The sequence below is a fragment of the Elephas maximus genome, chromosome 2, assembly GCF_024166365.1.
Source record: "Elephas maximus indicus isolate mEleMax1 chromosome 2, mEleMax1 primary haplotype, whole genome shotgun sequence".
NCBI lineage: Eukaryota > Metazoa > Chordata > Mammalia > Proboscidea > Elephantidae > Elephas > Elephas maximus.
The window spans coordinates 191,727,686-191,751,971 of record NC_064820.1 but is presented as its reverse complement, the minus strand read 5'-3'; the positions used below and the strand labels follow the sequence as shown (position 1 = coordinate 191,751,971).

Sequence of the window (24,286 nt, the reverse complement as noted above, 5' to 3'; positions counted from 1 at the left end):
ATATATGGTTCTATAACTTTTTCATTTAACAGCTTCTCATGAATATTCTTCTAAAACTAAATTAGTCCAATGAGCTTCATTCAGTCCTAGGTCATTTGCAGTAATGATGGCAAGAGAAGCACGCAGCCTGAAGTTGGGAAGGTATGAGCCCAGATCCTTCAGGGCCACCGTGTGCACAGGTGGTGAGAAAGTGGGAGGGAGCTGTCATCGTTCAAACCTCACCCAGCCCTTTACCAGTTGCCATGGAGTCTCTTTGGATGCCTGGGACCCATTTGTGTCAGAGTAGAGCTGTTCTCCAGAGGGTTTTCAATAGCTGATTTTTTCAGAAGTAGATTGCCAGGTTTTTCTTCCGAAGCTCTTCTGGGTAGACTCAAACGGCCAACCTTTTGGTTAGCAGCCAAGCTTGTTCATCATTTGGACCACTCAGGGACTCCCACCCAACCCTACTCATGGGCTTTTCAGCTTCACACCAACCGGTAAGTACCCTCCATCTCTACCCCAATACAGGTGTGTCGTGCTGGGTTTCTGCCCCTTTCACCTGAAAGATGGTTGATTCTATCACGCTGCTGCATAGCCTGTCACAAACCCAGGTCAGACTTCCTGCACCAGTTGGGTGACACATACCTCAAGAGCCAAAGATGCAGTTTGAGCAGCGTTGTCTTTCCTGTTTATATGTGAGAGTTTGGTTTCCCCAATGGTATTTCCCCCACTTGTTTGATTCCAATGGGCCTGGCACAGGGTCAGACATGGTGGGTTAAACTGAGCTGATCATATCAGTGGCCCAAAATGGCGACCAGAGTTAGGAACCATCATTCCACGTCCCACCCTCCCAGGGCTGCAGGGTCTGGGAAGCAGAAAAGCAGAAGTGCTGGTGCTGGCAGTAAGTGCAGGCTTCCGGGTCCCATGAAGTTGGGACAAGGATGGGGATCACCAGGGAGCTGTGGGCTTGAATCAGTGGGCTATGGACCAAATTGAGAAGGAAAAGAATACCACTGAAATTAGAACGTGTATCAAATGCTGGAAATACATGGCCAGGATCAGTGAGATGCAGTGAAAGCTTTTACTATTTTCTGTAGCTCTTTGGGAACTCCACCCATTCTGCTCCCAACAACCACAGAATATGAACATTCACTCTCTAACTTTCAAACATATTTTCTGAAATGTACATGCCAGAAAACACATAAGAGAGTGTCGCCTATTCTATCACTTCCCTTACTTTAAGCCTCAAGACCATTTTGTGAGGGTGGTGTTCTTCTCCCCATTTCACAGATGAGGAAACTGAGCACGAGTAATGTCACTGGTCTAAAGCCACACAGCCGGGAAAATGGCAAAGCCCAAGTCTAACCCCAAAGCCCATGCCCTCGCCGTTTGTGCCCCCTGCGAAGGTCTGATGCTTTGGTTAAACGGAGCTGGTCAGATCCGTGGCCCAAGGTGGGGCCCAGAGGGAGGAATTATCACCTCCATGTGCCATCCTCCCAGAACTACAGGGTCTGGGAAAGGAGCCTGCCTTGGCCCTAGTCCTACCCCTCACGCCTGCCTCAGCTTTGAGCCCAGCCCCAGTCTCACCCTAACACGCCCTCCTTCCAAAAGAGTCAAGCTTTCCCAGACCGGTGAGGCCATTCACAGAGGACTGGCTTCCCAGGTAATCTGGTGACATCGAAAGATCTACTGGGGCGGGCCAGGGGCCGTGGCCCTGGTCCAGGAGCTGGACCGTGACTTTCTGTCCTGCAGCTTTTGTTTCAGGTTTGCGCCACTTCTGGATAAGGCCACTAGAGGGCAGAGCTGCTCCATCTCCTGGAAAGAACCTGCCTGCTCCCCTCCCAGCTCAAAGAGCCTGGAAAGCCCCTTCTCTCAACCTTTGGACTTCTGGGTCCACTGCCTTATGGTGAGGACCGGAAGGGGAGGCCCACAGGGCTGGGGGCCCTCACCCTATGACACAGGGCCATCCTGCCTCCCAGCTTTCCCACTCCCCTTCCACTACCCTTTGCCCATTTGCCCTTTCCTGAGCTAGGGGAGCCCTCCCAGTGGAAGGGAGCCTGCCCAGGAACTGCCTGCCAGAGGGTCCTGGGAACATCTTGGACTAAGGAAGGCTGGTTTTACCAGAAGGAAAATGTCTCGTGCCCCGGCTCTGGGGAGCTCCTCGAAAGTGTTGCCCCTCAGCCTCTGCTCAGGCAGCTCCTCTCTGCCTGGAGTGCTGGGGCCTGTTTCCTCTGCCGGCTGACTCCTATTCACCCCACAGGACCCATCTCTTGTGTGACCCTCTCAGGGAAGCCTCCACCTCAGGTCCCAGGGCCTCTGTTAGTAACAACTCCAGCTGGGAATAACCCGAGGAAGGTCAGGGCCCAGAGGGATGGCCCCGGAGTGGGATCTAGACTGGGCTGGGGACAGAGGGGACAGAGGCTGAAGGGAGACTAGGATTGCTCAGAATAATGGAGTGGGTCCTTTTTGGGGTGGAGGTGGCCGGAGAAAAGGGAGAAGTGAGGCAGCTAGCATGGAAAACTGGGATGGGCGGGGAACACCAGATACTTCTCATAGGGAACTTCCTGACGTTTCTGTCCTGTGTTGGCAATGGGAATCTTCCCTCATACCCCATCTCCTTCCCTCCGTGGCAGGGTGTGTCCCCTACGGAGTGCAGTCTTGAGGTGGGCATGGGTGAGCGGTGAGGTCGCAGGCGGGTCCTCTCTCTGAAGGGAAGGCCTGGCTCTTCCCACGACCCTCCTGGAATGTAGGGCTGCCCTATGAGTTGAGCAGAAGTGTGGCTTTCCCTCTGGAGTCTGAGGTCATTTGGTCTCCCAGGCCTTAGCCAGCATTCTTGATGGGGAGCCAAAGCAAGCAAGGAGTGGGGCAGAGGCCCTACGAGCCCCCCAACTTCTCACCACTGGTTTTCATTCTTTGAGGGAAGGAGGTGTGTTAATGCCAGAAATTCCACACTGGGTGGGGGTGCCGTGGGGGTGGGGGAGGTAACATATAAATACCGAGGTTCTCCTGTTTGGTGGCCCCCATGCTGAGAGCAGGAGAGATAGACACAGTGTCACCTGCAGATGCCCCTCACTGGTGTGGGGTTGGGGGGAGGTGCACCTCATGGAACAGGGCTTTGATGAAGGGAGGCCCAGGGGCTGTGGGAAGACAGCTGGGAGGGGGGAGGATGGGGGCTGAGAGGGGCGGTGGTGTAGCAGGCCTAGAATACCAGTAATAACACTAACTAGGGGCAGATTACCCAGTAAGCAAGGTGAGCACGGGCTTGTGATTACATCCTAATCAGCAGTGAATTTGGTCACTACAGATTAGTAAATACACACAAGTAAGCCCATATTTACCTTGCTTACTGGGTAATTGATCCCAGTCAGGGACTGTAAATTTGAAAAAAGGCTTTGATTATGTAGGAAGGTGCTATGGGGTTAGGAGAGAGACAGATGCCAGCCATACCTAGAAGCAGAATATTTGATATGGTGAAAATATGTGAAATTGTTCATTCACTACAGATGATCTGGTAAGCAAGGTAAGCACGGTGCTTACCATGCCTATTGGATAACTGTCCCTGACACTAGCCACCATTCCTCAGCACCTAAATGTCAGTCACTTCCTGACACAGTTCTATGAGGTAGCTGACACCCCTGTTACTGCAAAGATCTGGAAACTGAGGCTCAGAGAAGGTAAATAACTTGCCCAAGATCACACAGCAAAGGCAGACCTGGACCTCAGGTTTGTCTCTTTCCTGAGCCAGAATGCTTATTCACCACTCTAGACTCTGACAATCTAGGAAACATCTGCTCTGATTGACTGGCGAGACCAGCCTCATGCCTCCTGTGGGAATGGGCCTTACAGTCCCCACTTAGAGGTGAGGAAAGTGAGGCTCAGAAAGGCACCCCCTCACATTGCACAACTCCAGGGGCATCACTGACACACACCTCGATATGAAAGACACCCCTAGGAGGCCCCTTGTGGAGACCGAGTCCCCCTGCTTGTTGGGGGCTGAGAGTGGATGTGAACACAGGCCTGTCTGGCCAACTCCTCAGCAGGCTCTCTGCTTTCCTAGGGGGGTGGCTGAGGCCTTTCCTGGGGTAGCCGGGGAGAAGCAGGAGAGAAGAGTCTGAGGTGCTCAGTCTGGGGAGAAAGGTTTAGGCCTGGGCAGGCCAGGGCCTGGAGAGGGGAGAGGAGGAGGCTGAGGAAAGGGGACTGGGCTTCTGGAAGCCTCCCCTGGGTGTGTTTAACAGCCAAGGACCAGGCTCTGTACCTACAGCTGATGCCTGAGATACTTGTGTTTTCTGTATCCCTGTGTTGAAGCCAAAACCAGCTTCGAAGAGCCAGAATAGTCGAGCCTGAAGGGAGAAGCAAAGATTCTCTGTCCCTGGAATTGAAAGAAGGCACACTGTGTAAGGCAAGGACCCAGGTGACAGCTTTTCTGTCATTGTCCTTCTAGGTGCAGAGTCTGGCTGGCTTCTTTCCTTCTCCTACCCTCCCCTTCCCACTCCCTCCCTCCTGCCTTTCTTCTTTCTCCCTTCTGCCCTCCCTCCCTTCCTTCCTTCCATCCTCCTTTCCTTCATTCCTTCCTTCCATCCTCCTTTCCTTCATTCCTTCCTTCCTCCCTCCCTCTCTCTCCCTTTTTCTCCCTTCCGCCCTCCCTCCCTCTCTTTCTTTCTTCTTCTCTCCACCTGCCTGCCTCCTCCTTCTTTTAATGATTTACCACAGACAAACCGTAATGCAGTGGATAGAGCCTGATCCACTTAGTTTTGTGGTCTGGAGCAGGTCACTGCCCTCTCTGAGCTTCCCTTTTCTGTAAAATGGCATGATGACACATATCCGACAGGTGGGGGCCCATGAAATCACAGGTGGGAATGTCCCAGGCCCATTGGCCTTTGAAAACCACTAGTCTAGAATCTGAGAAACAATTACAAAAAGAAAGAGAAGAAATCCTGTTGCCTTTGAGAGACCATACGGAGTGGGATAAAGTTACTTAATTTCTCTGAGCTTTGGTTTTCTCTTCTGTAAAATGTAAGTGATGGTGGGACATGGACTATCATGAAGATACAGTGATGTAATGGACATCCTCGGCACATAGTAAACCCGCTGCTGTTGAGTCGATTCTAACTCATAGTGACCCTGTGGGACAGAGCAGAACTGCCCATTGGCTTTCCAAGGCTATATACATCTTTATGGAAGCAGACTGCCACATCTTCCTCGGGGCAGCTGGGGGGTTCAAACTGCTGACCTTTTGGTTAGCAGCCAAGTGCTTAACCACTTGTAGCACTGTATCACATGGTAAGGAGCCCTGGGGGTGCAGTAGCACGTAAAAAAACTCCATTGCCATTGAGTTGATTCCAACTGTAGTGACCTATAGGAGAGAGTAGAACTGCCCCGTAGGGTTTCCAAGGGGCGGCTGCTGGATTCAAACTGCCGACCTTTTAGGTCAGCAGCCAAGCTCTTAACCACTGCGCCACCAGGGCTCCAGTAGCACACAGTAAGTGCTCATTAAACGGTCTGTTATTATTATTACCTTTGTGGAGGTTTTTTTTTTTTGGTGGTGGAAGGGGGCAGGAACTCAGGGAATGAGGGAAAGAGAAGTCTCTGTTATATATATTATGACAAGACTCCTGTGAGGCTACCTGCATTTCAGGAGACAGAGGGTGACTTCAGGGCACAATAGCTGAAGTGTTAGGAGAAGTCTGATGTGCCAGGGAGCACAGAGTGTGAACAGCCAGGGAAAGTGTCTGAACACCTCATTAAATGATCCGGAGTCTTTATGCTCTGAATCTGGTCTGTCCCAACAACCTCATTACTGCACTGGTCTAAACATGCCTGTTTCTAGATCTGTCTTCCCCTCTGTGATGGTTAAGACTGTGTGCCAACTTGGCTGGGCCATAATTCTCAGTGTTTTGGCAGTGGTATAATGTTGTGATCACTTCCCCGTTGAGATTTGATATGTGATCACCCCCATGATGGGATCTGCTGTGAGTTGGTTATCAGTGAGGCAGGGTCTGTGGCAGCTCACCACCCCGCTCAGCCTTCATCTCTCTGAACTACACCACCTAACTCTTCCTTCTCTCCTTGCCAGAGCTTTTGCCTGTGCCGGATCTTGCAGCTGGCTCCTGTTTGTCTGACCTGTGGTTCTTGGAACTTGAGCTAGCAGCTTACCTGCCGTCTTGCCTGCTGATCTTGGGATTCGTTGATCTGCACATCCTGTGAGCAACAGCCTTCTCTCTGGACTGCTGATCTTGGGTTCAACAGCCCCTGTGGCTATGTGAATCAGGAGAAGCCTCTCTCCTGGCCCATGGCCTTGGGACATTACAACCTGTACAACCACGTAATCCATTTCCTTGGTATAAATCTCTCTCTATATATGCATATTTATATGCTTTACTGGTTTTGCTTCTCCAGAGAACCCAGCCTAAGACACCCTGCAGATTGGGTAGTTCTTGAGGGCAAGGGACATGTCATACTGGGATATATACCACATATGAGCATATCACAGACAATGGTTAAGGTCCAAAGTTTCAAAGAAAAGATAGCCCAGAACGTCAACTTTTTTTAAGGGTTGCTAAGTTGGAGTCACTGGAAGCCATCTTGGTTACCACAAAGGGAGAGCCTGCCTGAGAGTGACATCAACCCAGAGGAAAGCAGAACTGAGAGACAGGGGCAGATGGCTGATGACATCATGTGAACACCTGGATCCAGCCATTCCTAAAGTTGGAACTGATATATCTATTCAGTTGTGTGAGTCAATAAATCTCCTCCTCCCCTTTTGTTCTTAAATTGGGTTTTGCTTGAGTTAGGCTTTAGTTTTTTACAACTGAAAGAGCCTATATTAATATGTTCTTTATATTAATATATTTTAAAAAGTCTCAGCTACCGGATGTTATTCTTGTGTGCTATCGAGTCCATTCTGACTCATAGGGACTCTATATAGGACAGGCTAGAACTGCCCCATAGAGTTTCCAAGACTGTAATCTTTACAGGAGCAAATTGCCAGGTCTTTTCATCTGCGGTGCAGCTGATGGGTTCAGACTGCTGACCTTTTGGTTAGCAACCAAGTGCTTAACCACCGTGCCACCAGGGCTCCATTGATTATCAAATAAAAGCAAAAAACACACCTGTTGTCGTCGAGTCCATTCCAACACATAGTGACCCTACAGGACAAAGTAGAACTGCCCCATAGGGTTTCCAAGGAGTAGCTGAAGATGTGACCTTTTGGTTAGCAGCTGAGTTATTAAGCACTGTGCCCCCAGGACCAATGTCCCCTGGATTATTAAAAGTGGGTGGTATTGTGGTAAAGACACCCAAGGTGGAAGAAAGAAGCCTGGTTCTGGCCATAACTGACACTGAGGAAAGTCTCAGTGCCTATAAAAGACTTTGAGGATTTTGCCTTAACTCCGGAGCAAGTACACCTGGGGTGCAATCGTACCTTGGAGGGACCTTGGTTCCTTTGACTGTCAAAGGAGACAAACACTGTCATGAAGATCCATTGAGAGAATGGGTAAAAATCACCATTTCTGCTGCTTAATAAATGCTGGTTCGTTTCCCTTACCCCAAAGTTCTTAAAACTCAGTGTCACCAAGACAGGCTGTTCCAACCAGGGGCAAGGAGCAGGCCTTGGCAGCTCCTTCACTTTCCCTCTTCCCCCCTCCCCTCCTGATACCACTGCAAAGATCCACCCTAGAAATCTGGGCCCTGAAGCTTTGCTTGGAGGAAGCCCAAAGTATTCAGCCTGCCTAAGCCTTGCTAGAAACTTGTTAGGTGTCATTGAGTTGGTTCCGACTCACGGAGACACTGCGTACAACAAAATGAAACACTAGTTGGTCCTACACCAACCTCACAATCGTTGCTATGCTTGAGCCCATTGTTGCAGCCACTGTGTCAATCCATCTCATTGAGGGTCTTCCTCTTTTTCACTGACCTTCTACTTTATCAATCATGATGTCCTTCTCCAGGGACTGATCCCTCCTGATAACATGTCCAAAGTATGTGAGACGAAATCTTGCCATCCTTGCTTCTAATGAGAATTCTGGCTGCACTTCTTCTGTGACAAATTTGTTCATTCTTCTGGCAGTCCATAGTATATTCAATATTCTTTGACAGGACCATAATTCAAAGGTGTCAATTCTTTGATCTTCCTTATTCATTGTCTAACTTTCACATGCATATGAGGTGACTGAAAATACCATGGGCTGGGTCAGGCTAGAAACGTACAGGCCCTTATCTCCACCATGACTAAATCTGGATCTTAAACTCACAATCTGCCTGGGAATTCCTGACAAATTCCAGCAAGGGCCAGCTGTTTTCTTTGTTTTTTGCAGGGTAGGGGGATAATTCCCCCCTTCGCCATAACAAGTTGAAATTAAAAGTAGCACTTGCCCATTGAAGAAAATTTGGAAAATACAGGAAAAAGGTCACCATCAATAATGCCATTCCCCAGATACAGCCCTCAGAGACATTTTGCTTCTTTTCTGCTGTCTTTCCAATGCCTGGTAGGGTTTTGGTTTCTTTGTTTTTTTAATTTAGCTTTCTTGACGTTGGGGTGTATGTGCAATTTTATATCTTGGTTTTCCTACCATATTTTAACACAAACACGTTTCTGCCTTATAAACTCTTGTAACAATTGTTGCTTACTTCTGAACGCCAGATGCTGTACCTAGCACATCACCAGCATGATCTCAGTGCTCACCCTCATCTTAAAGCCAGGCACTGTTATTATTATTCTTGCTTTGCAGATGCAGAAACTGAGGCACAAAAAAGTGTCTTACCCAGTGTCTTGGTGAGGCCTAGGCAGTTGATTAACCCAAGCGATTAGCCATACCATTCTGTATCATGGTTTATCCCTAAAGAGACTTCTGTGTTTTTGCCTACCCAGCATCCATTTTTCCCTGGATTGAGATTTCCCCACTCTTACTCGAAGGAATTCGGAAGGGCAGTTACTTGTAAAGGCCAGTATATATTCTGGGTTTGACCAATCAGAGCCATGTAGCTCCTGGAACTGACCAATCAGAGCCATGTAGCTTCCAAGCCTCAGCGATTGGCTTAGGAAGTAACACATGATCTCAGTTGGTCCACTCAGAGTAAATTCACTGGGCTTGCTCAAACGCAGGCGGTAGCTCGAGCTCTTGGCTGCCATCTTGCAATCCTGCCTGGGAATGGGGCCATATAAACAAGGGTAGAGCAAGAGGGGACGGGGATCAGGTCTTGAGGCAGCATTTTAGATTCTGGATCTAGTTGTGCCTGATGTGGTTTCTGCTACTGGAATTTTCAGTCACCTGAGCTGTGTAATCCCCTCAAGCCAGTCCAAGCTGGGTTTCTGTTACTTCTAAGGAAGAGTTCTGGCCAGTACTTCAGGTTGTTGGACATTTGAGTTGTTTAAAATTTTTTATTGTTATAAAAGATGTTGCAAAGAATATCTTTATACATAGGGCTTATCCTTGATTATAATTATTTCCTGGCAATATTTTTGCAGAAATGAATTGCTTGGCAAAAGGGTCAAAAGTTTTCAAGGCTCTATAGGCATTTTGCAAATTGTTCCCTCAAGACTGGTAATGCTTTGTGTCCCTTGTCTCCATGTCCCAACAGTATATGGGACTGTGCTTTTTAAAAACTGAGTTCTGAAGAGACTTTTTTAAAACAAGCCAAAGTTGTATTTGTTTTTCAAACAAAAAATTATATTAATATAAAACATAAAAACACACGAAAATCAAAACACACAAAAGCACAACACACAGGGCCAGTGCAAACCCTTCCCAACCCACTCCCCCTTTCTTAAAACCTTTATTATAAATCCCCAAAGGTTAGGCTGTATTGTAGAGGTCAGTCACAGTACTGAATCAGAAAAATAAGAGCCAGAGACATTTTTTCAAAAGGTCTGTACACAGGTAGTGGGGGATGGGGCGGGGGGGGGAACATACACGTCATCACTCCAACCTCAAAAACATAATGCAAAAAAGGTTTCAGTGATTATCACGGATCGCTAGAAAACTACCATGGATGTCAGTCAGTCCCCCACCCACTTAAACATTTTAAAGTTGCTTTTAAAAAGGATAAAAAGTGCACAGACACTTTCATAAGGCACAGACAGATTGTTGTATGAGTCATTTCATTAGGGACTTGGAAAAGACAGCGAGACAATTAAATACCAAGAAATGCCAGGAGGCCAGGAGTTCCTGAGCCAGTGTCCCCTGCCGGAACTAGGGCAGAGACAGAATCTGCCGTGGGAGTTTACTACCTCCCATTCTCCAAGACTCTGCACCACCTCGTTCGCACCTGGAGTTTCGTCTGTGTTCTCCTGGCTTTGGGGACTGATCTCCAGCAACCAGTCCCAGGGCCTCAAAGCAGACATGGACCCATCGCCCACCTCGCCTCCCTAGCATGGTGTGCCTGTGATCACCAACCGGTGGGGCCTTTGGGGATTCTGCCTAAGACCTTTTTGGCCGTGGCTTACTGAGCTGCAAGGGGCCCGGCATATCTAATGCAGAGGAGGCTTTTCAAGCACGCAGGTTCTAGGTCAGAAGAGCAGTCCCCAGGCACTCATACAGATGCACCCCGAGGCCACAAAGCTCAGTGGATTCTGCCCCAAATATCTCAGCACTCTTAATGTCACCACACCTAACATCTGGGCTGGAGCACCGTCCTCTCCGCTACACCCTCCCAGCACCCTGCCCCTAGTAGGCACTCAGCAAACGTTTGTTGAATGACGTTAATATGTGTGTGTGTTTGTGGAGCTGTTTATTAAACCCTTGGCCGTTCGCATCTTGATTTCTAGTTCAGCAAATCTTCAGTGAGTACCTACTAGGTGCTAGCACAGGGCCTGACACAGAGACACAGAGGAGGGATAAGATACAAGTTTAGTCTCCCCTCCCCATCATCTGGACCCTGGGCTCCTTGAGGGCTTCACCTTCAGTGCTGGTTTCCAATTCTGTGTTCAGAACACCACACAGGCTGACTGGTGGGAGCTGAATGACTGAAAAGTGTTGTTGCATTCAGGGTGGGGAAGCAGGGGCCCCTAAGTGGTGAAAGCCCAGCAGACACTCTGCCCTGGGTGTGTTCTAGAAAAAGGAGCTTGTTTTGCCTTGAAAACAGCCACTTCTCTAGAGGTTCAAAATGCACAGGCTACAAGTAAAGGGGGTGTCTTCTGATTTCCCCTGTGCTACCCCTGGAGGCCTAGCTGTGGTGGCACAGAAGGGCACACACACAGAGCAGTGAACCCACACAACAGGAGGCTGGGTCCCGTGAGGCAGCGCTCAGTGGCTGGGCCCTGCTGAAGGGGTGGGGGGACAGGGACACCTCACGGGACAGGAGAAGGCCCTGGGGTTGGAGTATGGACCTCGTAGCTCAGCTCCATGGGAAGCGGGCCGTGGTAGATGAGCCTGAAAGAAAGGACTCTGGTTCCTTCCAGGGTGTGCGCAGCAGAGGGGCCAGGTTCTGTGGCTTGAACCCTGGTTCTCTTTTCTAACTCCCTCCGCGCAAGCGCAGGTGCCCAGTCTCTCTCCAAGAGGGGCTGCCCAGGTGCGTTTTAAAGAAGACAACTTGGGCAGCCTCAGGCGTCCTGGGACATGGAGCCAGGTAGTGGTGGTGGTGGTTGGTTGCCATCGAATTTACTTTGACTCATAGTGACCCCATGTGTGCAGAGTAGAAGCGCTCCATAGAGTTTTCAAGGCTGTGACCTTTCAGAAGTAGATTGCCAGGCCTGTCTTTCAAGGGCACCTCTGGGTGGGTTCAAACTGCCAACCTTTCGGCTAGTAGCCAAGCGCTTAACTGGTTGTGCCACCCAGGCGGCGGAGAGCTGGGACTTGGCACCAGACGTTCCTGGTTTGAACCCCGGCCCTGATGCTTTCTGCTGTGTGACCCTAGTAAGCCACTCCACTTGAAAGATCTCAGTTCACTCATCTGCCAAGTGAGGGCAATACCATATTTCACTCATTGTAGGCTCGCTGTGAGTCGGAATCGACTCAATGACGACAGGTTTGGTTTTCTGGGGTTCCATAGCATTTTAACACCTCTGATCGGAATGAGTTACAGAGTTGTGGCCTGTTACAGTTAACATCGGCCTTATTCCCTTTGTGGCACATAGAATTGTGTGTTTTACAATCGACGGTGCCTTAGATACGCCTCAGTGTGGCAAAAAGACCTGACTCCCAGGATGAATGCGTGGCGATCCCTCTTAGCCCAGTGCCTAGACACACAATACATGCAAAAATTTTAAAAAGTGGTTCCCTTTCCTTTCTCCTACTCCCTTTACAAAACAGAACAGGGAGGGGTGTGAGCATCTCCTGCCTAGCATTGAATAAATCAGTTCAGAGCATCAGGAAATGTCTGGTTTTTAGAAGATAAACACCCCTTAAACTGCTCTTGGAAACAGGGATGCTATTTATAGAGGCTGTAGAGCAGGTTAAACAGGCCACTGGCTCCTTTCTTCCCAGCTAATAGTTCGCCAGGGGCACGGCCTGGTCTCCCCTAGGCCCTCACTCACTGGTTTCCTGGTGTTAGTTGTATATGCAGTGGTGGGTAGTTGTATATGACCCAGCCAGGAACCCAAGAGGACCACCAGGAAGGGCAAGTGGTGAGAGAGAGAAGCAGCTCCCCCAGACTGCTGAGACCACTGGAGCATTGCGACCATGGCTCGATCCAGGCAGAGGGCCTGCTGCCTGGAGAACCAAAGTCTTGGGGTGGCAAAGCCAAGGCCTCTCACACAAGGCCTGTATGAGGCCCGTTTGTGGCTCTGCCCACACTCAGCCATGGGGGAAGGTAAGGCTCCAGCTGACCAAAGTCAGCTGGGCATTGAGGGCCACCTAATACTCTCAAACTCTTATCTTGGGGGCTCCAAAGCTCCTCAAAAGATTCTGCTGCAAAATTAAAATGTGAGCACGTCCCCCAAATTCACAAGGTAAGAGCAACCAATAAGGTTCCCGGGTGGTATAGACAGCGCACTTGGCTACTAACCGAAAGGCTGGAGGTTCAAGTCCACCCAGAGGCACTTCAGAAAAAAGACCTAGTGATCTACTCCTGAAAAATCAGCCATTGAAAACCCTATGGAGTACAGTTCTACTCTGACCCACATGGGGTCACCATGAGTTGGAGTTGACTCAACGGCAACTTTTTTTTTTTTTAATTACGGGTTCTTGCAGGGGCAAGAGTGGGGTTTCTAGGCCGAGATGGACTCAGAAAACCATCGGTACTCAGCCAGAGAAGAAATGGTTGGCCTCAGACCTCAGGCATCAGCTGGCTTTACTGAACTTGGTCTGATGAGCTCCTGGCCTGGCTCTGGCACGCAGCAATGGTTGCATAAACCTCCAAATGCTCTCTTCTCTCCAGCCTCCCTCAGCAGATGAACAGGTTGGGAATTGTAATAAAAATGATACCTGCTCTTTGCAAGGTGTCTCAGGCTCTTTAGGATGCCGTGGTGATCCTCCCAAGAGCTCTTGAAGTGGTTTTAGGCTCCCTCGTTGACAGGATGGGAACTGAGAAACAGGCAATGGGACTTCCCTAAGGGTCCAGCACAAGACAGGGCAGAGAGAGAACCAGAACTAGGGGGAAGGGAGAGCTGGCCTGTGCAGCCCATCAGCCCAGGTGTGTTCCAGGAGTCTGAGTACCAGGAAATGGGGAGGGGGAAAATCACAATGTCAGCATTTTCAGTTACTGTCTCAATTACTGGAATCCCTGGGTGGGACTCCAAAGTGGTTAACACACCAAGCTGCTAACCCAAAGGATGGCAGTTCGAGTCCACCCAGAGGTGCCAAATCAGCCATTGAAAACCATATGGAACACAGTTCTACTATGACACACATGGAATTGCCATGAGTTGGAACCGACTCGACGGCAACTGGTACTGGCACCAATCAGTAGTTAACATTGTAACTATCAGTGAACACCTTAGTAATCAGCAGGAGCAGGTAAGCTGAGAATCAGAACAGAGCCCAGTTCCATGGCCCAGGCAAGAGCCCTGGTTCCTCTGCTACCTCCTGGCAGGTTGCCTGGGAATGCCCACAGCCCCTGGTTAATGCCAGGCCCGGTGGTTACAACGGGAAATGCAGAGACTTCTCTGCACTGTGGAGTGGCCTTTCCAACTTCAGGTGAGTCACTTGCCTCCAGGATTCTTTCCCTCCCCAGGAAAAGAGAACCTGCTGCTTGTCTTCTCCTCGAGAGGGCAAGGGTGTCACAAAGACTCAGGAGACAAAAAGCTTCTAAGAGTCTGGGTCAAGGTGCAATGTGCTTATTGTTAGGCTGTCTGGGGGTAAGAAAACTTCCAGGGACAATGACACAGCCCAGAGTTCTGGACCCCAAGGCTTTTGTCAAAATTCCTCTCAAAGACTGAGTAAGAAACTAAAAAAGCAAGTTGTTCTTTTATGTTCCCCACCCACCTTCCCCCCAAGGAGTTGCCGCTTTGGAGCTGTAAACAATGAGTTATTTTTTCCTCCTCTTAGAAAATTTGAGTGTTCCTTTTCTATACCGGCCAAGGGAGTTCTATTTAGGTTCAGGCTTCGTACATTCAAAACCAGCTACGTCACATCCCCGGAAAGTGAACAATTTCTAGTCATGCTAACACCTGGGCTCTAGATTGCACATACCTCAGTGTTAGATAGCCTCCTGCAGCCAGGATCCCTGTATGAAATACTTCTGTGTTCTCTCACACAATCATTCTCTCACTCCCACATTCTCTATTTCTCTCATTTTTTCTGTCTCCCTCCCTCCCCCTCACATACACTCCAACCAACCCCAGAAAAAGCATTGCACAGACAGAAGACGCTGTTTCCCTGCTGAAAAGTCACCAACGGGTAGGGTGATTCGCCAGGCAGTTTCTGAGCTCACTCTTGGGATGGCCTTTTGGGGGCAAAGCACTTTGAGCCCTTGCCTGGGCTCAGACCACTGGGGCCTCATCTCCACAACTATCAGGCCCTGCCCTCCACTGGGGAGTGGCAGACGAGATGGCCACTGCCCTTGGACTCCCTGGCGGTCATGGTGGTTGCCCGGCCTGGGGGCTTTCAGAAAGGTGACCTTGCTGCGGCCAAGACCCATTGGTGGGTCAGGCTACGGCCTATAGATCTTAATGACGTCCTTGATGGGCCGCCGGCAGATGGGGCAGCAGGCCCGGGCCTGCCTCTTGAGCCGCAGGCCACAGCTGTGGCACAGGCACATGTGTCCACACGTGTAGATAACCGTGTCCACGTCGCCGTCGAAGCAGACCGTGCACTCACCGCTCTTGCTGCCTGCTGGCTCCGGTGGGGAGAATACTGGTGACACTGGGGGGCTCAGCGGGGAGCTGGGGGCTGTCACTGCAGGGAGGGAGAACAGGATGTGTCTGAATAATGTTCTCAGATGGGCTCAGCTGGGCAACCCCAAGAATGCAGAGTTTCTATGGTGGAACCCGTGGGAGACAATTTGGGGAGCTCTCAATTTTGTTTTTCTTCTTGGTTTTGCCTCTCTCCTTGTCCCCCCCCCCGCCACCCCCCCATAAGCCCAGTGCCGTGGAGTTGATTCCGACTCATAGTGATCCTATAGGACAGGGTAGAATTTCCCCATAGGGGTTCCAAGGGGGCAAATCTTTTCAGAAGCAGACTGCCACATCTTTCTCCCACAGAGCGGCTGGTAGGTTTGAACCTGAGGCTTTGGTTAGCAATCAAGCGCTTTAACCACTGCGCCTACCCGCAAGCATCCAGATAAAAAACGCCACCCTTGTCAACCTTTGAGATGCTATATCTAGATGTTTTTCCTCCCTCCAGGTGAACATACAGCTGAGGGTAGGAGAGGATGCAGGGAGAAAGGTGGCCACCCTACTTTAGCCCTGGGAGGCCGGCTGGCATAGCCAAGGGAGCCAGGCCGGTGCCAACCCTTGCCTTCCCTTCAGGGTGTGCATTCCCTTACCCAGGGATGACTCAGATGCCGAGGAGGACTGGTTGACACTGAAGGCCATATCAGAATCGCTGTCGTCCTGGGATCCGCTGAGGGATCCTGACGGAGACGTGGTTGCAGGGCTGGACTGCAGGGTGCCTGTGACCCAAAGGGGATCCATCAGGGGCATGCTAGGTTGGACCTCTTTTGCTATTCCCTGTATCTCCATTGCTTTGTGCCTCATTCCCCACCTGTCTAGAAGTGCAGGTGCTACCTCAGAGCTCTGCTAAGAACTGATGAGATCTGTGTGGGGTGGACATCTGTTTTTTGCCTGCCCAGAATCCATTCCCGCTTATTTCAGAAATGGCACTGACATTTTCTTTGAGGGCACTACTCCACCTTGACTCACACAATCCAGGGCGGGCCAAGAAGAACTTCTACCCCTTGACCTCAGTGCTGGTTCAGAGAAAGAAATGTAACACTGGAAATAAAAATGGCACTGACCATTTGTCGACTGCATAAAGCCTGCCAGGCCCTGAGACTAACAGGCTACTTAGGTCAGGGGTTTACAACACATGGTCCAGGCACCAGCAACATCAGTATCACCTGGGCACCTGTTGGAAGTGCCCGTTCTCGGGTCCCACTGAATCAGAAAACTCGGGTGGAGCCCAGCAATCTTGTGCCTTAATGAACCCCCGGGTCATTCTGATGCCCATTCAAGTTTGGTGACTGCTGGCTGAGGTTCAGTGGTGCAGCTAACTAACAGTGGCCTAAGTTCCCTGGAAGGGAAAAGGAGGACTCCAGGGGTGGGCCTCGCGCCTGGGGGTGCGGCGGGCACTCACCTAGGAGGCGCAGCTGGCCAGCAGCGCCACCGCGCACAGCGAAGAAGGCCCAGAGCGCTTGCGTGGTGTCGACGCACAGCAGGCGGCCACGCGGGCGCCCGTTGATGCCCAGGAGCACATCGCCGCCGGGCTGCAGCGTGAAGCTGAGCGCATCGCCGCCGCTGGGCACGGGCCCGGCGCGCGCCACCACCCAGTACTCCTTGCGGTCGAGCAGCGCGTCGGGGTCGGCTGGCAGCTCGGTGGGCCGGAGCGCGCCCGGGTCGCACGACGTGATACCGAAGGCCAGCGCGCCGGGCGCCGCCAGCCCCAGGCGGCCCACCTCCACGAAGAGGCTCTCGCCGGGCCGCAGCGGGCGCTCGGAGAAGACGAGCGTGCGGCCCCCCTCGGGCCGCGGAGCGCAGGCCACTTTGCGGTCGGCGGACAGGCTCACGTCGGGGCCGCGCGTCGTGTGGAAGCGCAGGTCGGCCTCCAGCAGCGCGGGCGACGACGCGGGACGCGGGCGGTCGCGGGGCCCGCACGGGATGGCGGCGGCCGCGGCGTCGGCAGGCGGCGGGCCCAGGGCGCGGCCCAGGGCCAGGTGTCCCAGCTTGGCCACCACCTGGTTGTTCTCGAGCTCGTTGTTGTCGAAGTTGGCCGCGTCGTGGCTGCTGGGCGGCAGGCAGGCGCTGAACCGGGCCTGGCTGAGGCGCGCCGGTGTCAGCGTGTCGGCGAAGGCGCTCTCTGTGGGGACAGAAGAGAGACTGGCATGAGGAATGCAGGTGACTGGGCACCCCCACCCCACCTGCCAACATTGCTCTGTGGTCTGGACCTATCCTCCCGGAAGCAGCCCCACTCCCACTCTAACCCCTTACTCTTATTTGGTTCATTTATGTACTTGTTTTAATGAGCCACAACAATAACAACAAAAACAGCAAACCAGTAGCCTTCAGGCCAGTTCTGACTCATGGAGACCCCGTGGGTTTCAGAGTAGAACTGGTTTTCAGTGGCTGTGAGTTTTTGGAAGTAGACTGTCAGGCCGTCCTTCCGAGGAGCCTCTTGGGTGGAGCATAGTTGTCACCATTTGAACAACCCCCCAAAACCAAACCCATTGCCATCCAGTCAATTCCGACTCATAGCGACCCTGTGAGCCACCCAGGGACTCCTTAATGAACCACAGCTACTCAGAACTGGATTATAAAAAAAAAAAAAAAAAAAAAATTTTTTTTTTTTTGTTTGGTTTACTTTGACATACTCTTATTAGGATGGGCAGATACTGACATACCCTTATTAGGATGGGCAGGTAAGGCTTTCTCTCTCCCTCCTCCTTCCTTCTTTTATCCTTCTTTCCTCTGTTCTTCATTTTCTCTCCTCCTTCCTTTCCTCCCGCCTTCCTTTTTTCCACCTCCCCTTGCTCTTTCCCTCAGAGATTTTCATGCTTTCATTTTACCATTTGTCTCCCCAGCCAGAACATAAGGTCCAAGAAAGAGCAAACCCTTGTATTAATGGCCTTCTTATAAGGTAGGTACTGTCCTAAGCTCCTACATGCTAGCTCCTTTAATCTTCACAGGGCCCTGTGAGGTATGCATTATTATCATAGGCCATTAAGCAGAGGAGGGCGCTGAAGCACAGGGCAGTTAGGGAACATCCTAAGGTCACACAGCTACTAGGTAGAAAGAAGGCAGGGGCTGGGCAGGTCTTCCTGCTGAGTCCACAGCACAGAATACAGTGCCTGGGCCACAGCCGGTATTCATTCAACACTGAAGAAGGTTTCTACAAGAGACAGACTCATTCTCTAAACGTTGTTTTGTGACATTGGTTGCAATGCCTGCAATGTCGGCACTCTCCCCTTTTCCCTTTACACCACGAATTCCCCATGTCCATTTGTCCCAGTTTTCCTGTCACTTCCTGCCTTCTTGTCTTTGCTTTTGGGCAGGTGTTGCCCGTTTGGTCTCATATTCTTGATTGAACTAAGAAGCACGTTCACCATGTGTGTAATTGTTTGTTTTATAAGCCTGTCTAATCTTTGGCTGAAAGGTGGACTTTGGGAGTGGCTTCAGTTCTGAGTTGGCAGGGTGTCTGGGGCCACAGTCTTGGGGGTTTCTCCGATCTTTGTCAGACCAATGAGTCTGTTTTTTAATATATATGTATATATTTGTAAATCTGAATTTTGTTCTACATTTTTCTCTTGCTTTGTCTGGGACCTTCTATGACGATCCCTGTCAGAGACGTCGGTGGTCTGGGCACCATCTAGTTCTTCTGGGCTCAGGCCGGAGGAGGTTGTGATTCATGTGGTCTGTTAGTCCTCTGGACTAATAGTTTCCTTGTGTCTTTGTTTTCTTCATTCTCCTTTGCTCTGGCTGGGATGGGGTCAATAGATGTATCTTAGATGGCTTCTCACAGTTTTTGCTACCCACCAAAGTAGGATGTAGAACATTTTCTTTATGAACTATTTTATTCCAGTTGACGTAGATGTGCCCTGAGACCATGGGTCCCAGCCCAGTAACTTGATCCTAAAGGTGTTTGGATATGTCTAGGAAGCTTCTATGGCTTTGCCTTGGTCAAGTTGTGCTGACTTTCCCTATATTGTATGTTGTCTTTCCTTTCACCAAAGTTAGCACTTGTCTACTTTGAATGATTTTTAGTGATATGGAAAAATGTTCCTGATGTTTTAGATACTAGCAGGGAGGGCAGGGTCTGTGCCAGTCTGTTCACCTCAGTGTCCTCAGGCTCAGCATGGTGCTTGGCAAATAGCCTATGGTATTATATAGTTTATTAAACGAATAAATAGATGAATGAGGTCTCTACAAGAGACTGACTGCCACTCTGATAAGAATAAAACTCAGAGAAGGACAAACATTCCAGTCATTCAAGGCATTTTGAAGAATTTTTAGTGATAAGAAAAAAATTCTTATTAACCATACATAAACAAAGCAAGAACACAAGTGTTTCTCAGACTCTTTCCCAGCCCCTCCTGCCAAGATTTTGTTAAATATTACCATTCTGTAATTTATATCATAACAATTTTCTTCCTCTAGTTTTAGAAATATAAAATTAAATCTTAATGGGGAACACAGTTTCTCAAACTCTGTATGCCCAGCCCCTGGTGGGAGCTTGCTGTCTACCACCCAGACACCACAAACGGGCAGAGCTTGCAAACCGGCCATCCAGTGTCTGACGCTGCCTCACAGACCTGCTGGGTTTTTTGTTTGTCTTTTAACTTTCTCTACATGAAAAATCATAATCATACCCAAGTAATATATTGAATGCCCGTTACCCAGATTCAACAATTATTAATTCATGGCTCATCTTGTTTCATGGCTAATCGTGTTTCGGAAACCCTGGTTAAGTGCTACGGGCTAAGCAAAAGGTCGGCAGTTCGAATCTGCCAGGCGCTCCTTGGAAACTCTACAGGGCAGTTCTGCTCTGTCCTGTGGAGCTGCTATGAGTTGGAATCGACTTGACGGCAGTGGAGTGGGTGGAATCTTGTTTCATCTACACCCCACCAACTTCCCTTCCTCTAGCGGTTTAAAACCACTCCCAGCCATTATTTTACCTGAAGGACTTCAGTATGTCTGTCTAAAAGCTAAAGACTTGCCCTGTGTGTGAGTATGCTTTTGTTTTTCCAGTTTGTTTGAAGATCCACATAAAGCCCATTCATCGTCATTGTTCTTTTTAAACTAGAGGTTGCCTCTCCATCTCCCTCGACTTTATTTGTTGAAGCAATCACCACCTAGTCTTTTAACATTTTTTTGAATTAGTGGCGAACATTTATGAATCAAAAGATTTCACTTAACCTGGATTTACAGCTTCTCTTGGAAAAATTGGAGGGTCTGGTAACACAGAGCCTGAATTCTGGCATGGCAACAATGGAGTCTAAAGCTTGCTCTCTTGTTGAAAATGTTTGATATCCCAGTCCTCATGGCCCCAGCTGGCCCTCTTCACCCATTTCACCTACCTACTCGGGCTCTGTGGTCATGTGATTGTGTACATCTTGCCTCAGACTCAACCTGAGGGAAGACATGGGATTTAAGTTTGGTTCTTTTAAAAAATATCTCTGTGTACATGTGTGTATCTGTCTGTCTGTATAATTTTATTTATGTCCATAGGAAAAATGTTCTGGAAGGAAATATAACAAAATGTTAATGGAAATTCTCTCTAAGGGGGGTGAGATTATGAGGGAGTTTTCTTCTTTAGGTTTTTCGGTATTACCAATTTTTTTCTACAACAAACACGTACACTACAAAATTTTATCATCAGAAAAATGGCAGTAAATATTTTTAAAAACGCATATTTTCAGTGAATATTTAACAATGTGGAAAAATGCTCATAATAAACTATTAAATGAACAAAAGAGGATACAGAACTGAAAAAGGGTTTGATTCTAATTTCATCGGAAGCACATGCATAGGCTACATAAGAAATGAACGCATAGGAAACACATAAGAAGGAAATACATCAAAAATGTTGAGGGTGGTTCTTTCTGGGTGAGGGCTGGCTGGTGATTTAAATTTTTCTTTATAGTTTTCTGATTTTCTCATCTTTCTCCAGTGAACACGTATTGACTTTGTAATCACAGAAAACCATGTGTAAAAACATAATGCAATAAGCACTTTTTTAAAAGGTATTGCGGACAAGTGGATGTTTCTGGGAGTCTCTTCGTGCAATGCACTTTCCCTCTGGTTTTCTGCCCCACCCAGAGGCTTGCCAGGCCAAACCCAAAGGCATGGCCCTCTGCTTGCCCTGGGCCTCTCTGTCTCTCTCTTTTTTTTTCTTTAAATAATTTTTATTGTGCTTTAAGTGAAAGTTTACAAATCAAGTCAGTCTCTCACACAAAAACCCATATACACCTTGCTACACACTCCCAATTACTCTTCCCCTAATGAGACAGCCTGCTCTCTCCCTCCACTCTCTCTTTTCGTGTCCTTTTCGCCAGCTTCTAACGCCCTCCACCCTCTCATCTCCCCTCCAGGCAGGAGATGCCAACATAGTCTCAAGGGTCCACCTGATCCAAGAAGCTCACTTCTCACCAGCATCCCTCTCCAACCCATTGTCCAGTCCAATCCCTGTCTGAAGAGTTGGCTTCAGGAATGGTTCCTGTCCTGGGGCAACAGAAGGTCTGGGGGCCATTACCACCGGGGTCCTTCCAGTCTCAGTCAGACCATTAAGTCTGGTCTTATGAGAATTTGGGGTCTGTATCCCACTGCTCTCCTGGTCCCTCAGGGGTTCTCTGTTGTGTTCCCTGTCAGGGCAGTCATCGGTTGTAGCTGGGCACCATCTAGTTCTTCTGGTCTCAGGATGATGTAGTCACTGGTTCTTGTGGCCCTTTCTGTCTTTTGGGCTCGTAATTACCTTGTGTCCTTGGTGTTCTTCATTCTCCTTTGATCCTGGGCCTCTCTCTTGCCAACATACTCTGCCTCGGCCCTGCACCCCTAACACTCCTCCTTCTTGCCCCTGAGAGCTCCCCATGGGAGCCCATCTTTTAGTGTAGCATCCTAATTAATGGCATGGGCTGTGGAGATGGGCAGACTTTGGTTCAAGCCCTTCCTGGACGTGTGACCTTAGGTAAGTCATTTCACCTCTGGGAGGCTCTGCTTTCTCATCCTTAAAATAGGAATAACAGTGGTACCTCCATGTTGTTATAAAGATTACATTAGATCTTATAAAAGATGTAATGAAGAGTGCTCAGAACGTTAATTATCATTATTCCTTCAACAGTGCTCTGTGCTGGCACTGGGTGAACAGAGGTGAACAGACAGGCATGCCTCCTGTGTTCATGGCGCTCCCATTTCAGCAGGAGAGACTGACTCTAGTGAAGCCATCTGAGAGAAAACTGTGAGGACAAGCGGTCATGAGGGCCGTGAAGAGCCACTATCCATTCTATGTGGCTCTGTCAAATGGGCTTATTTCAGTGTGGGAACACTGAGGCACTGAGGGATAGAGTGACTTCAGTCCCACAGCTGGGGGGTAACAGGCTAGGATTCCCTGAGAGTGTGTAAAAGGGGGACATGGTCAGAAGTGAGGCCTGGGAGTAGGTCAGAAAAATCCTCTCTGACAGAGTGATAAGGCGCTAAGACTTGAAGGCTAAGGACGGTTGCCGGTAAGAGTGGAATATGAGCATTCCAGGTAGAGAGAACAGCACGTGTGAAGACTGAGGCGGTGAAGGGTTTGGTAGGTTTGTGGGGCGGCATTAAAACATATGTGACAGCCTGGTGTCTGGTACACAGTAGCCCCTCAGCAAAAGCTGGCTTTGCTCACTTTATCCCTATGCAAGGAGCTTTGTCCCCATGGGACACTGTTCCTGAGCGAGAAGGCCTGAGATAGCACAGTGCTGGCCTAAGCCTGCACTTCAGAACCCACTGCTCAGAGGGGCATTTCTTCTGTGGGGAATCAGCCGGCTGTAGGCAAAAATCCAGCCACATCTTCACCAAGGGAACTTAGCAGGACCACCTAGCTTCTAACCTGTGATTTGTCTCCAGACCCACTCTCTGAACCTGATGAGAACATAACCATTTTCCTGAGCACCTACCAGATGCCAGCTGCATACATTCATTATCCCAATTCAATCCTCACCGCTATCCCACATGGCACTGAAAATGGGCGCCTTTTACAGTGGGGGAACACTGAGGCTCCAAGAAGTGATGTGAGTTACTCATGGTCACATAGGCAGGGGATGACAGAAATGGGATTCCAACCCAGGTTGTGTGACCCCAAAGTGAAGCCCCCATTGATAATTAGCAATACTGTCCAAAACTCAGATGTCCTTGTTCAGCAATTAGAGCTGCCCAGCACATGGACTCAACCTCAGGTCAAGTGGCAACTTGGCATTTCATTCTCCAGGGGGCTACTGTGGCCCCTGAGAGGAAGAGTCCAATAGATACCCCTCTTTCCTCCCTCCCTCCCTCCAACATCTCCCGAGCACCCTCACACAGCAGTGGCCCCCAGGCCAGGTACACTGGAGGCTGGACAGGCTTTCCTACCCCCCACTCTCCCTGGGCTACCTCCAGGGACAGGTTCTCAGCCTGGGACAGAGCTAGATTCTTCCCTTTCTTTCCCTTCCTTTCTCTCTTAGGTCAAAGATACTTGGGGCCAGAAATAAGGCAGAATTCATGTCCCGAGAGAAACCATCTTTGTGTGAAGATGAAAATGAAGGCAGGGAGAACTGGAGACAGAAGGAACCGATCCATCAACCACTTGATTGTCTCCAAAGGACTGATTGGGAACATGTCCTGGAGGTAGAAATGACAAGCCTTGCTGACAGAAAGGATGTGGGGTGAGGGAAAGAGAAATTGAGGATGACTCCTGAATGTTTTGGACTTATCAACCAAGTGGTTGGGGCCACTTACGGTGGGGACAGCTGGGGGAGCAGGTGGGAGGTGGGAGGGGAGATCCAAGAGTTCTGTCTGAATGTGTTACGTATGGTATGCCGCTCAGACACCAGGAGAAGCTGAGTAGGCAGAGGGAGGTCTGGGGTTCAGGGAGGCAGCAGGGCTGGGGATACACACTTGGTAGCCAACAGCTGAGAGATGGAATTTAAGGCCCAGTGAGGGCTCTGATCATCTGGAGAAAGAGGGAGACTATAGAGAAGTGGCTTTACTTTCTGACAATTTGTTAAACTTTACAGTTGTTTTTCTATATGCATATCATGGATTGAATTGTGTCCC

General features: G+C 49.6%; 1 protein-coding gene and 1 long non-coding RNA gene across 2 annotated transcripts in view; one reads left to right on the top strand and one right to left on the bottom strand.

The window, feature by feature from the left end:
- The first annotated feature begins 412 nt into the window (after positions 1-412).
- Positions 413-6,379, top strand: LOC126070292 (uncharacterized). Its single transcript, XR_007516182.1, has 3 exons — positions 413-476; positions 1,732-1,885; positions 6,053-6,379. It is a non-coding gene; the product is annotated as an uncharacterized LOC126070292 (long non-coding RNA).
- Positions 6,380-9,409: 3,030 nt separating this feature from the next.
- Positions 9,410-24,286, bottom strand: part of NEURL1B (neuralized E3 ubiquitin protein ligase 1B) — a 50,548-nt gene continuing 35,671 nt past the window's right edge. Inside the window, exons 3-5 of the mRNA XM_049874328.1 lie at positions 16,647-17,366; positions 15,838-15,963; positions 9,410-15,248 (exon numbers count right to left, since the gene is read on the bottom strand). Of these exons, the coding sequence (XP_049730285.1) occupies positions 15,004-15,248; positions 15,838-15,963; positions 16,647-17,366 (1,091 nt within the window). The 3' untranslated portion in view covers positions 9,410-15,003. The remainder of the gene's footprint in view (positions 15,249-15,837; positions 15,964-16,646; positions 17,367-24,286) is intronic.